This window comes from Tupaia chinensis, unplaced genomic scaffold (assembly GCF_000334495.1).
Source record: "Tupaia chinensis unplaced genomic scaffold, TupChi_1.0 Scaffold000245_1, whole genome shotgun sequence".
In the NCBI taxonomy this organism is placed as follows: Eukaryota; Metazoa; Chordata; class Mammalia; order Scandentia; family Tupaiidae; genus Tupaia; species Tupaia belangeri.
In genome coordinates this window covers 1,114,221-1,129,386 of record NW_006159723.1, presented here as the reverse complement: position 1 = coordinate 1,129,386, position 15,166 = coordinate 1,114,221, and the positions used below count along the sequence as shown (strand labels likewise).

General features: G+C 37.6%; 1 protein-coding gene across 1 annotated transcript in view; it reads right to left on the bottom strand.

Moving 5' to 3' along the window:
• The window catches only part of LOC102476311 (glutamate receptor ionotropic, delta-2), a 909,022-nt gene that overhangs the window by 2,146 nt on the left and 891,710 nt on the right, over nt 1-15,166 (bottom strand). Inside the window, exons 7-9 of the mRNA XM_006148786.1 lie at nt 13,258-13,419; nt 2,157-2,276; nt 969-1,076 (exon numbers count right to left, since the gene is read on the bottom strand). Of these exons, the coding sequence (XP_006148848.1) occupies nt 969-1,076; nt 2,157-2,276; nt 13,258-13,419 (390 nt within the window). The remainder of the gene's footprint in view (nt 1-968; nt 1,077-2,156; nt 2,277-13,257; nt 13,420-15,166) is intronic.

Sequence of the window (15,166 nt, the reverse complement as noted above, 5' to 3'; positions counted from 1 at the left end):
TGGTTAAAACCATTTTTTTTTAAAGATACCATAGTATATTCAGCAATACACACACACACAAATACACACACACACACACACACACACACACGCACATGCATATATATATACCCTACCACTGCAACTTGTTTATATTGCTGGAGGTATGGGAATAAGTAAATCTCTATGAAAACATGTTTGATGTTACCTAGTAAAGTTCAAGATATGCTTTTTGGTATTGCAGCAATTCTGCCCCTGGATACAAAACCTACATAAATACATGTGCAAGTGCAAGAGTATGTATCTGAGATATTCTGGGAATATTTGTAACAACATTGCTTCTCAAGGTCTAAAAATGGAAGAAAAGAAAACTACAGTAGATGTGACATATTCATACCATAGAAAACAATAGAGCAGTATAAATGATTAATCTTCAACTACATGTAACTGGGATAAATAAGAAATATAATATTGAACATAAGAAGAAAAAGGAAAAATAAATAATATAGAGCCCATTCAAAAGTTGAAATATCTGAAAAACTTAATTATATAAGGATCCAAACAGGTGATGAAATTATATTTAAACTGTAAAGAAATGAATGTCATAAAATTCAGAATAATGGTTACAGCACTTAGAAGGGTGGTCTGGCATGTTATGGGAGAAACATATAAGAATATTTAGGATTCTTGGAGTGTTTGGATTGTTATCTTTCTTGAGTACAGAAGTAGTTGCTCCCTTTAAAATAATTCATTAAACTATTCTTGTATTTTATAGCTTTCTATATTTCCAATTCTTCACTGAAAAACAAAAATTAAAAAGGTATTAAGACAGCATCAACTCTCTTAGCATAAATTTATCGAGGAAGTTTTATTGGTGATAAAACTAACTCTTTAATTTTGTCCTGGTTTTTCTACATCTGATACCTCAGCATGGAAGGAAACACCTACTGAAGAACTCCTCCCAATACAGTCAGTCAACCTGATCTCACTGGAAATGTGTAGAATAGTATACTATTGGAATTTCCAGCTTTGTACAGTTGGAAATTGGAGTTTGCATACATCAGCTCTGTATGACGCTCAGTTTCTTGGGTTTTTCCCTACCAACAATAAAGGCCAAAGCCAAACTAAAGAAGAGTCATTTATCCAAAGAGCTTTTCAATTTCTCCATAAGAAAGTAGGGAACCAGCAGTGGCGTAATGGCTATGTCGCTGGACTCCCACGTAGTTGACCGCAGTTCGCGTATTGGACCCGGTGGCATAAAACTCACACCGGGCGCATGTGCGTACGTGCCCAAGATCCCGAGAGGAGAATGGAGGAGAAGGGATTGCAGTGTGACCATCCCCCCTGGGGGGTGATTTTTCGCTTTCTGTCTCTATGTCTCTCTCTGTCTATCTGGTGAGCGCACGCGACCTATAGCGAAAACCTCTCCAAAAAAAAAAACAGAAAGTTATTATCCCAGTATTTCATGAAATATCCTTACTGGCACTCATCATTTTCTTGCATGTGAATTGTCATACATTTTCTTTTACCATATAAATTAATCCAAGCTTTTATTTTGATTCTTTCTTTCTTTTTTTTTTCAAGAGGTTTTTGCCTTGGGGTGCATACATTCACCAGAACAAAAGAGAGGGACAGAGATAGTGAGAGAGAAAGTGAGAAGTTACTCCCCAAGAGGGGTGGCCATCCCTCAATCCCTTCTCTAGTCTCTTCCTGGGATCTTGGGCATGTACACACACACACGCACAAACGTGGGGTGAGTTCCAAGCCACTAGGTCTGGGACTTGAACCTCCATCGGCCACGTGAAAATCCAACAATGTAACCACTATACCATCTGCTGGCCTTGCTCTTATTTTGATTCTGAGTATGCTACAATTAAAAACCAAGAATCTATGCATTATATGAATATTAAATTCACTGTAGACATCATTATCATAGTGAGCGAAAGATGATGCCATGTCCCTAGAAAACCATCAGAATTTTTTTCTTTTTTTTAAAGCATAATTAGAATTTACTGCTTAATTTTTAGGGCATTCAGTGTCTAATTTCTTCTTTTTCCCTCTCTCTTCTCTTTCAGACTACCATATGAGCCTTGGTTTATACTTCAACAATATTGGAAAACAATCAAGCAAAACGATAGAACAGAAAAAAGCACGTTGATCAACGTGTTTGGCCTTACTTTGCGGACGCCTCTGCCAAGCTCTTCTCCATAGTTGGTTCCAAGAATTTCAAAGTGGACATTGGGGTTGCCTCCATTCTCTCCAAATTCTAGCTCGCCAGTCAATCCACTAACTCCACCCTAAATGAGAGAAGAGATACTGATGTAAATTTTCAAAAGAAGTTAAAAATATATATATATATAATAATATATAATAGGAACTTCTAGGAAGTCTACTTCCATCCACAAAATGATTTTTTAAGCATGCAATTACTCACAGATTATTTACCCCCAAAATTATTTAATTTTGTTTATTTTTAAAAATTTGCTATAGAGCATGTGCACTCACCAGAGAGAGACAGAGAGAGAGAGAAAGAGGGAAAGTGTGACAGCAAGTCACCAGGTCTGGGACTTGAAATGCGGTTGACCATGTGGGAGTCCAACACTTTCACCACCATGCTACCTCTGACTATTTTTAAATAAGTGCACAGCTTAAAGAAGAGTATAGCTAGAAGTAACTTCGGAAATCACTTTATCTAATCTCATCTCTTTGTCAGACATACAGGGAAATTTAGAGCCAAGGAGTGGAATGACTTATCAAAATGATACCACATTAGGAGGTGAGACTAAATTCCAGACTTGGCATTTTTGCCACCATAGCCATGTATCTATTGTATTAGTCAGAAAACAAGATGTTTCTAGAGGGCATACAATCTACTCTGGAGATAAGTTTTGACAATATTCTTTGCTCCAGCATAGTTCTATTCAAATTGCATCTAAAATTATATCTGGGAATCTTAAAATCCATGGTTTCTAAATTATTGGAGGTTTATTTTTTTCTTCTCCTTTAAATATATATTCCAAATTGGTGGAAAAAAAAATAAAGAAAAAGCTAAATGAGGCTTGAAATCTGTTTTTGTTCTTAACTGGTAGTTCTAGCTGTTGAGATTCATTGGGAATTCCGAGCTTCATCTTTCATTCAACATGACAGATGTTCATTTCCCCAACAGATGGCAATGTAGGTCATATTTCTCTCCTTCTTGTTTACCATTCTTTTCTCAGTTTAGTTTATCAGCCTTCATATTATTTAAGATTTTACAAATGAAAAACGCATTCTGAGTCACTTCAATGCTAAAGTATGTCTAAGAGTTTTGGCCTGATAATGACATTTATTTGGACAACAAATTATCTCAGCTTGTAAATTGCTTCAATTATCACCTCTGTGTTGTTGATACTTAAATATATCTCACTTGCCATAACCTGTAGCTCCATTTCTAGTCTTTTTGGCTGGTATTCTGCTGTCTGCTCTAGCGCCTAGTTCATCTGTGCCTTCTATCTCATCATTTGACACTAGGTTTATTATAGAACTTCAATAAACCATTACTGATTAATATTTCTCTGTTGTATTCACGAATTTCAATATTTAATCTTTTTTATTTTTCCAACAGTAATAATCAGCAAAATTTATTTCCCACACTATTTCCTAGGCAGCCAGTTTCTCTTTTATTATTCAGTTTGGTTAATAAAAAATTTGTTGAATTTGGGCCATCCCTGGAATGTTAAAGGTGAGCACTGTATAGAGAAACTGAATCCTACATGATGAACTGAGGCTGCATTTCTGGCCCTGGTGACAACACACAGGGTATGTACGTGCCCAGGATCCTGACAGAATGGAAATTGGAGAAAAAATGTTGCTGGCATGACTAGGTCCCATTGGGCAGTGTTTTCTCTCTCTTTTTCTCTCCCTTTCTTGTGTGTGTGTGTGTGTGTGTGTGTGTGTGTGTGTGTGTACATGTGCACACACTTTCTGGCCTTCCATTTTGTTGTTGCTGTTGAGTTTGATATGACTGTATATTTTTGTATATGATTTACGAGTCAAGAACATCAATCACACTTCTTAGTTTCACCAGTGACATGAGAATCTACTATCTGTGTAAGCCTGGGTAACTCAACTCTCTATGCCTCAATTTCTACATCTGTTAGATGGAAACACATAATAGAACCTACCCTTGAAGATTATTATGGTTTTTATAATACATGTAAAAAATATAGAAGAGCGCCTAATATGTGGTCAGAGCTTAATTACTATCACTAGGATTGTCGTTATCTCCACCTTATTTCATTTCTTAATTTGGGAGCCTTTCTAGGCATGGTCCTGGTATTTTTCAATGAAAGTTTTTTGGGCTCGCAAAACTTCATAACATGCTTAAAGATCTGGATGGCTTTGAAAAATGTGTTTGCAAATTTCAACTCTGTTACATTTAATTGACTAATACTTAGGGAAATAAGAGTTAAAGCAGCTGATGTAGGATATCTGTTCATTGCTTTATTGGTGGTGGTGGTGGTGGTGGTGGTGGTGGTGGTGTGTGTGTGTGTGTGTGTATGTAGGGAGGAAGGTAGGGAGAAGGGCACTTAGTGGGGGTCTAACAATCTGATCTAATGACCTTGTCATCTGGAACAGTGACTAGACAGAAAAATTAACCAGGAACATTGACTAGACAGAAGAGTCCTTAACCACACAAAACCCTTAGTAGGACATCCTAGGCTAAAGAAATACTGTAGTACATAAACCCAGGATTTATCAATTAATGGTTTGTGGTTCCCTGGAAAATGTCCTGAAACTTTACCCTTTCTAGGTTAAAAAAGTCGAGATATTGAGGCCAGCAGTGGAGTGATGGTTAAGGCACTGGACTCCCACATGGCCAACTGTGGACTGAGTCCTAGACCTGGCGGCTTGCTTTTCACTGTCTCTCTCTCTCTCTCTCACTCACTCTCTCTGTCTCTCTGGTGAGTGTATGTGCCCAGCAGCAAATTTAAAAAAAAAATCAATAAAATTAAATAAATAATTCTTTTGAAGAACCGAGATATTTTATCACATAAGTACTTACTATCAAAACAGGTAAGCCTATAAAACCTTTCTTGGAAAGGGAATGTGCATGGTCAGTGTGGAAAGAAAGGACATTGGGAACCAACAGGATTTACCATGCCCTCCCTTCTCCGTGCCTCTTGCCTGCCTGAATCTTTCATCTGGATAATACAGCTGATTCTTGAGACACCATTTGATCCTATATGTTGGCTCAGTATTAATATCCCAAAGTATGTGATCATCACTTAAGTTCTTAAAGACTGAGGTAAACACAGGGGATCTTATAATTTACTCCTTCAAATACCCAATAATATAGGAGTTTAATAAATATAGTTTGTATTGTGACATCTAAGTTGCAACTACTGCTTTCAGAAATCTTTTTTATGAGAGATTTTCTTATCCTCCATCATATATTCACCCGCAAGAGTACCCCTGCTTACATCAGAATCTTAAATTTTGGTCTTAGTACTTCGTTTTCTTTGTAAAAATAAAGATACTGTGTATCAATATGATTGCTATAAAACGCAATACTATACTCCTGACCTTTTGAACTTCTGGGCACTAGACTATCTGTGGCCTGATTATTATTATTATTCCCAATCAATTCTCATATGGCACCTCTGGGCTATATCTATAGCCCTAGCTTGTATCTACACTGAGTGACTTCTTATACTCACATTGAATAAGGTACCTCCTAAAAAAAAAAAAAAAAAAATCAAGGGGCTTACATTTATTTTGCTGCAGCCAGCCTTCACTTATTTATACCTTGCTCACCTTTTTAATTTTTGACTTTTCTGTAGTGTATAATCTTGATGAGCTGTTAGCCTGCATGATCAGTGAAGCCCTCTTGGTGCAGATGTCAGGGACGCTTGAAAGGGCAGTGTTTCAAAATCATAAACCCTTTAACTGAAGCCTCTATTACATCATCCAGACTTAACCTCTCTGGCTTTTTGTTTGTTGGTCGGTTTTGCATTTATCCTCAGATTAATCTTGAAAACAGTGTATTGATAAAGATGTGTGCTGGTCAGGTGGTATACAATGGTCATTATCTTTCTCCACACATGCTTGTATTTTTTTCTCTCTTGGTAACATAGCACATTCTAAACAAACCAAAAAAAAGCTAATTGGCCATTGATGGTATGATGGTATGAATGACACCTATACAATTCCTTTTATTCCTCTTTTTTGGGATTTATTTATTTATTTATTTATTTAATTTCAATTTGACCAGAGAGGGACAGAGCAAGAGAGAGAAAGTAAGAAAGCAAGCCGCCAGGTCCTGCACTGGAACAGTCGGTCGTCGGCCACTTGGGAGTTCCGCACCCTTAACCACCACGCCACCTGCTGACCCCAACATACATAATTTCTAAATGTCTTTTACATTGAAAGTAAACATTGCTGGCAGAGTAAACTTTTTTTAAAATACCAAATGGAATTAATTTGGATTTCATCCTTCCCACTTAATATAAAAATAACAGTGGACATCAAATATAGAGACCAAAGAAAATATAATAAAAAAAAGGAGAGTCAAAGATTGGGAATCATTTGCATTGGATAACAGATTTCAGAAAGGCAAAAGTTTGTTTTTTCCCATGGAGAAGAAAAGTTGGCAAAAAGAAGAAAAAAATTATTATTAAGACTTTATTTCACTCTGTTTATGAGGTATATTTTCTGGTACTTGAAATTGCAAAGTAACTTCTGGAGGAGCATAAGGGACATCAAATATTTATCACACTTGTCTAATTTCCTTATGCATATTCCTGGGTTCCTGGTAACCTGCCGACATGCTTGGTAACCAAGGACACCTTGCTAAATAACCATGAGCCCAGCCAGGCGGGAACACACAGGGAGGGCCAGACTTAGCAGTGAGCCTTCATGCCCCCATGTTTCATCAGTGTCAGTTTCAGCAAGAAAAATCCAACAGAATAAAAATACTGCATTTTCTACCCAGTAAAGAAATATAAAAATGGATAGATAAAATACTGTAACATGCAAAATGCAAAAATAAAACCCAAAAGTTTGATTCGTGTGAAATGCTGAGAAAAAACTGAGCTGCTGTATAATATTTAAATATGTAGATGTGCACACATATAGATTTCTACATATATACTGAAATATTCATTTATATTGGAGACTTCCTTCAAGCTGAAAAGTCAATAGAACATAACTAGCATTTTTTTTTTTTTTTTTTTTTGTGCAAAGGATGAGAATTGCCCCCCTGGGGTGAAAAAAAAAAAAAAAGTAGGAAGTCATTCCATCAACCCCCAGGGGAGATGACCATGCCACAATCCCTTCTCCTCTAGTCTCCTCTTAGGATTTCGGGTGAGCATGTACATACACCTGGCATGATTTTCAAGCTGCTGGGTGTGGGACTTAAATCAAGATTGGCCATATGGGAATCCAATACCTAAACCTTTACACCACCTTATGGTGCCCATGACTAAAATTCTGATCATGCTTTCTACATCTTGGTGGAACTGAGGCCTAGAGAGCTAGTTAATTCAGGAGCCTGAACTAAAGCCTTTATCTTGTACCTCACATGCTCTCATTTAGGTTATGTAAGCTGTGCATGTACAATATAATGTATCCATATGAAACTGGATTGCTGCAAAAAGTATGTTAAAATTACTTGACTTAAAACCTACTCCACTTCACCCACTTTACGATTCCAATGGCCTGAAGTTGAGTGCCCATCAGTAAGTCCACAGGAGACCCACATTCAAGGGCATGGTCTTCAGTTTTTCACTCTCTCATAGCAAAAAGTTTATTTGCACATGTTTTTGTAAAAACAAAAATAAAAATCTATCCTATATTCCAATTCAATACTTTTTGTGTTAAGTCAGATGATATTTTCCTAAATTCGATTTCTTTCAGTTTTATCAATTCCAAATGATACATATATTGTACACTAAAGGCAAAAGTATATATTTCCATTCCTCTACATACCTTTTAAAAGCCCATCAAACAGAACAACTTAGTAGAGCTATGTTTGCCCAAGCTATAAACTTAGAAATCACTTTATTCTTCCTCTTCTTCATAAACTTGTATTAAACCACTAAATCTTATTTCAAGTTTATAAATATCTCTCAAGGATATCTGCTTCTATCCATCCCATGATCCATAGCTTTGCCCAGGCTTCCTCTAAGTAGGTATATTAGTCTCTTTTCTTTCTTTCTTTCTTTCTTTCTTTCTTTCTTTCTTTCTTTCTTTCTTTCTTTCTTTCTTTCTTTCTTTCTTTCTTTTTTTTCCAAATTGCTCAAGAGCATGTATGCCTATCACAGAGAGACAGGAAAGACAGAGAGCAAGAGGGAGAGGCATGATCGTGCTGTAGTCCTCCATTTCTATGTCCTATGAGGATTTTACACATGCACACACATATGCCTGGCATATTTTTGAGTGCCAGTGTCCGGCTTCAAACTAGTCAGACATTTGGGACTTGGCTCCCTTAACCATTAGGCCATACATCCAGCCCAGTCAAAGCACTCCTCAACTGGTATTTTCTTGTGCAGCCTGTCCTGATTCAATGGTAGCTACCAAGTAAATTCTTTCCTTAGCAGGCACAGGGTAATCTTCCCTTGTCATCACCCTGTTTAAAATACTTCACTGTGAGGACCAACAAGTGGTGTAATGGTTATGTTGCTGGACTCCCACATAATCAACCACAGATCGAGTACCGGATCTGGAGGCTTGAAACTCAGAACAGGCATGCATACATGCCTAGAATCCTAAGAGGAGAAGGAATTGTAACATAGCCATCAACCTGTGGGGGTGATTTCTTGCTTTCTGTCTCTCTGTCTCTTTTTCTTGGGTGAGCACGTGTGCCCTATAGCAAAAATCTCTCTTAAAGAAATAAAAAGTTGTGTCATTTTACCCCTCAAATAAAATTTAGGAGCTTGGGGGCCAGCAGGTTGCATAGTGATTAATGGCACTGGACTCCCACATGGATGACTGCAGTTTGAATCCCGGATCTGATTGCTTGCTTTCTCACTTTCCCCCTCTCTGTCTCTCACTCTGTCCCTCTCTGGTCAAATTTAAATAAATAAATAAATAAATAAAGTTAAATAAAATAATGCTTTAAAAAATTAGGAACTTTAACATGGTTTACAAAACCATTTATGATCTTCCTCCTCTCTTAGGGCTCAAGGAACCCTGTTTCCACACTCTCTAGTCCAGCCATTCTCAGCTTATTGCAGATGCTTAAGTTACACCATACTCTCTTTCCTCCAAGCTGCTAATATGCTACTAGCCTCCTAGGAAACAGTCTTCCTTCCCCATTCCTGGAATACTTTTTCTTTTCCTGGCCAACGCCTACTCATCCTAAACGTTTCCACTTACCCATCACTCCTAGGCTTATGTGGGTCCTCTCGTCACACACTGACAGAACAGTTGGTGTTTCCCCTTTTGTCAAACCGATCACACTTGTGATTATTTTGATATCTCTATTTTCCTCCCTCATTCTATGATCTCACAGTACAGCATATGGCCATATTTAATAAGTATTTGTTGAATATATATGAATTACCATATAAGAATAACCTCAGTATTTCTGATATTTGAAAAAGTACTGGTCTAGATATCAACATGTATCAAAATATTTATTTACTTATTGAGAAAACTTTTACTATAGGGCACATGCATTCGCCAGAGAGAGGAGAGGGAAAGTGAGAAATTACCCACCCAGGGGGATAGTCACGTTACAATCCCTTCTTCTTGATTCTCCTCTCCAGACTTTGGGCGTTCATGCACATGTACTCAGTGTGAGTTTTAAGCCATTGGGTCTGGGGCTCAAACTGCAGTTGGCCATGTGAGAGTCTATCAGCTTAGCCACTACGTCACCTGCTGGTCCCAAGATATCCCACTAAAATATCAATATGTATCAATGTGTATCAATAAGATAAAATGTCCTGGAATAATTCATCAGCAATATGTTTTTATTTATTTATTTTTGAGAGAAATTTCTCTATAGAGCACGCATGGTCACCAGAGAGACAGAGAGAGATGGAAAGAAAGAAGTCATGCCCCAAAGAGGATGGCCACACCAATATCCTTTCTCCTCCATTCTTCTCTCAGAATTTTGGGCATTCATCCACATGCATTTGGAGTGAGTTTTGAGACACTGAGTCCAAGACTTGAACTGTGTGGGAGTCCAGCACCTCACCTTAACCACTACAACACCTGCTGGCCCCATCTGCTGACTTCTTTTTAAGCCTCACCCTCCCTTTTCCCTCTGCTCCAACATCTAAATAGGCTGAGTTAGACAGTCAGAGCCAGCCTATGGCCTGGTGTTAAGGGAGTTGTACCACCTGGCCAACCACACGGTAGAAATTCCAGTCCAGCAGCTTGAAAAACATGCCAGGCATGTGTGCAGGCATGCCACAAATACCAAGAGAATGGAGAAATAGAGGAATAGGGATTGCAGTATGACCAGACCCCAGTTGGGGGCAATTTCTTTCTCTCCCTCTCTCTGTCTCTCCCTGGTGAGTGCATGTGTCCTTTGGAAGTTAAGAAAAATAAAAAAGGAAAAACAAAGCCAATCCTGTACCTCCTTATTGGACATCCTTGGGACTGAAATCCCTCAAATTTCCAGCCCATATAAGTGGGAACTTTTCCCTGGACCCAGCCTCACTGCCTAACAAGGAAAAAAGCTCAACCCACTCTCTTTGCTTTGGTCAACTCAACCTGTATCTTCCTGGGAGTGTCTGTGTGAGTAATACATGTCCCAATGTTCCTGGAGGGTCGAGTATCATCCTCCTCCTCACCTGAACAGAATGACCGAAAACACTCATGGGGGTAACGAGTGATATCATTGGAAAAAGGAACTATTTTCTAAGGTCAATTTGTTATGTGAGACAAGAAATAATGTAATCGTATACTTATAATCATGTGTATCATTCAGATATAGTCTCTTGAAACTAAGAGTGAATATATTCCTTTAAAAAAGTGCCACAGGGGTAAAAGTGTATAGGGGAAAATATGTAAATAGTCCCCCCAAATAAAATAATATAATATTGTATTAGATCACTGTTTTGACTATACATTTTCTAACAGCAAAATTATATATACTGAATTACTACATGAGAAATACTGACATATTATGGTCTTGATTTCTTTCCTTTTTTATTCTTACTAAGTAAGTGTCTCCTAAGCAACCTCCTAAACAATTATTCTATATTTGCGAGAAGGCTCCAGAAGAATGAATATATTCAGGTTCTTGCATCCTAATCAGATCATGAATTAATAAATTGGCAGGATCAGAGTCATAGTCAACAATCTCCCTTAGATTTCTACCTACCAGGTCTCTAGAGTGAGAGAGAGTTAGGAGATTTTGGCAACACTTTGAGTTTATTTTTGATTTATTCATTTCTCTATTGAAAATCTCTCTCTACTAACATACTCAATACATTTCATTCTCAAGCATTTCTGTTGATAGAAACCTAAATTTTCAATAAAGTGACTCTTCTGTAAAGGGGAAACAGTACCAAGGAGATACAGGCTATTCTCCATTCAATATCTTTCCTCCACTTCCTGTTTCTGGTACATCCATTTCACTTCTAATGTTAGTGTTTTTAGAGTTTTCTTGTTTTAAATAAATTCATCCTTCAGTAGAATAATTACTTTATCTTGTTTTCAGAGAGGTGAAAATACACTCAGAAAGGAAAATAATGGGCAAAATAAGGAACATAAACTTGCAGATGGTGGTCTCCATGGTGTAAAAGTTACAGGAGGTATTTGTTTCTTTTATTAATCATTTCATTTTAAATCCAAGAAGCTGTGCAAGACAAACGGAAGATGTGGGCACGGATGACAAGACAAAGAGGCTAATACACTGCGGAATGCTTATACCACTGAGAAGAACAGACCAGCCTAAACTGCTTTCTGGAAACGGCACAGGCAGGTGAGCCCAGGCGAGTCACTATCAGGCTAAGCAATGCACTGACGGTGAAGAAGAATAATGCAATCAGCTGCTCAAAATAGCACGAGTGCTGCAACATATTCAGTGTTCATAAATCTAATCTGTTAGATAAGTTAAAGGTCATCTCATCCAATGTCTTGCTTTGGATCATCTTAATTAAAAAAATAATAATAATCTACCATGAATTATCTTAGTTGAACTGCTGGTTAAAAAATAAAACAAAACAAAACACAAACTTGGGACCAGCAGATGGCATAATAGTCACATTGCTGGACTCCCACATAGTCGACCACGGTTCGAGTCCTAGATCCAGGGATTAAAACTCATACTGGGCACATGTGTGTGCATGTTCGAGATCCTGAGAGGAGAATAGAGGAGAAGGTATTGCAGCATGGCCATCCCCCTGAGGAGTGATTTCTCACTTTCTGTCTTTCTCTGTCTCTCCGGCAAGCACATGCACTCTCAGAGTAAAAATCTCTAAAAACGAAAACAAAAACCACAAACTTTTTTACTTGGTGATAGTCACTAAAATAATCTGATAAACTGATCCTTATGACATAACCAAGGCAATTTAGATTGCGTCAACTGTCAAATTTTTACTTGCATAAACTTCCCTTAAAAATAAATAAGGGCTCCTTTTTAAAAAAAAAATTAGTTTTTGTTTGTCTGTTTTTGTTATAAGGTGTATGCACTTATCAGAGAGAGAAAGAAAAGGAAAGTGGGAAATCACCCCATGTCCGAGGGTATGGCTTCACCCTCCTCCATTTCCTTCTCCTCTGTTCCCCTTCTCAGGATTTTGGTCCTATATGCACACATGCCTGGCATGTTTTTTAAAGTGCTGGATCCATGACTCAATCTGCACAGCTGGCTATATGGGATCTGGCCAACTTAATCACCCAAAAGGCTGTCCCAAAGAGCTCCTTTTTCAAATATTTTTTAAATAATTATTTTATTTAACTTTATTTTATGTATTATTTACTTATTTTTAATTTGACCAGAGAGGGACAGAGAGAAAGAGACAAAGAGAGAGAGAGAGAGACAGAGACAGAGAGAGAGCAAGCAAGCTGCCAGGTCCGGGACTTGAACTGCAGTTGGTCATGTGGGAGTCCAGAGCCCTTAATCATCATGACACCTGCCGCCTCCCTTAATATGTATTTTTGACTCTGACATTTTTCCTTCTTATTTGTAAAGTATTTCATTCTTCCATTGCATTGTTTTGTGCTTCAAACTGACAAAAATATTAGTGAGGAATAACAACCCTTCTAAAAGATATCACATCAGGCCATGATGTGCTGTATCCTCTTTTTATAACAATGAAGCATGAAACACTTGTCAAAAGTTACCTTCTTGATGGTCTCCAACATGGAACGTCCTCCCTGCCAGGGCTTCGAGTTCTTTCTGATACATGACAAACTTGCCATGCTGTGCCACTTCCGGTCCTCCAGCTTCTTATGAAAAGCATTGGCAAGCAGAAGCACCGTGTCATATATGTAGAGGTTTGAAATCTGAAAAGACATTAGACAGTTATCATTAGAAGCATTGACACCAGCCATCGAGAAAAGGAGAAAATGACCAGTTTGGTTGCTTCTGTTCCTGTCATAAATGGCTAGTGTACTGCGTTATTTATTAAGCAGAAGTTTCTTTTTCATTTCCTGGACAATTTTACTATGAGAATGAAGCCTTGTCTGATTGTATGCCTCAACTGCTTTTTCAGCTTATTTAGGTGTGAAAGACAAGATAAAAAAGAAGTTTCAACAGAGGCAAGGCTGTTAGTGTCAGACGTTAGAAAAATCACTGGCCCTTATTTCTTTCTAAGGAGCTAAAGATCTAAGGGCTTCCGATTGGAAGGGCGAACTGAATAATGCATTTTCCGAATATGTCAAGTTCTTGGCATTCTGCTTATTCTGATGAAGAAATAGCAACTCAATCCTACATATAAGATGAGTGTCTTAGGTGCTGTGTGGTGCACATTTGTGTCTATGGGGAAGCTGTAATGAAAAACATAAAATTGAACAGAACCATTCACGAATATTACAATGACAAGGGTCGTGTACAAAGTTATATAGGTATGGACGTGCACTGCACATTCCACATTAATTGGCATGACAAATACCGTAACTACTAACTGTTGTGAATGTGAATGTGAATGTTCATATCAACACTTTTGTCTTCTAAGACAATCATGTTGTCATCTTCTTTCTCTATAGGTTGAACAATGAATTCTAACCCATTTTTGCTGGGGACTACTGCAGTCTTATAATGAAGGTGTGACAGAATGCCTGTCCATTAATTATTAAAAGTGCTTCTCTTTCAAAGAAATTAAAAATAATTCAGAAACCACAAACACCAAAAAGGGCTCTCGGTCAATAATCATTGGTAAATGTTCTATAATTACCTCCAGGAAGGAAACATCTGATAGAAAATTAAAATGAGAAATCACTGTAGCATTGAAAATTGATTCTAATTAAAGCATTCATATTTTCTCAGATTTTAAAAATTATCTTGTTATCACAGTTTTATTTTTTTTCCCCTAAAAACAAAAGAGAGAGTATGTGGAATGTCCTTTGGTTATAATTAATCATGAAGAAACGTATGCAACAGTCTTCCACATTACAGAATGGTCCCAAGCTTTAACTGTTGGGATAATTAGAGTTCAATGTTATGCACAGCTGTTAATAAGAGCTTCCTAATGGTGCCTTGTGCTTTCCTTTCATATTCCTACACATCTTTAATCCTTTGTGTTTGTCAGCATCATTTTACACGGGTAATACTTACGAAAGGTAAGTCTTTCTTTGAAGAGAACACTCCCATGCCTTATGTAAAATATGTTTCTCTTCTTAATAAAGGAACATTAGGGCTGGGTCCATTCACCCCCAACCCACACTCACTCCACACTGCCAGATAAGTACTAAAGAGATTAGGAGAGAATATCTGAAATCTGCTACAAATGAAGTGTGAGACTTGAAATTAAAAGTAGTCTGTACAGGGGCAAGCAGGTAGCATGGAGGTTAGGGCTCTGGATTCCCACATGGCTGACCATGGTTCAATTCCTGGACCAAACTTTCTCTCTCTCTGTCTCTCTCTCTGGTGAGCACACATACCCGATAGCAAAATTAAATAATATTAACAAATAAAATTAAATAAATAATTCTTAAAATAAAAGTAGTCCATTCATGAAAATTCAAGTTGGGACTAGACTGTGAAGACCCAGAAAAAAAGTGCAAAGGAAACTCAAAGGATGAGTGGGTTGCA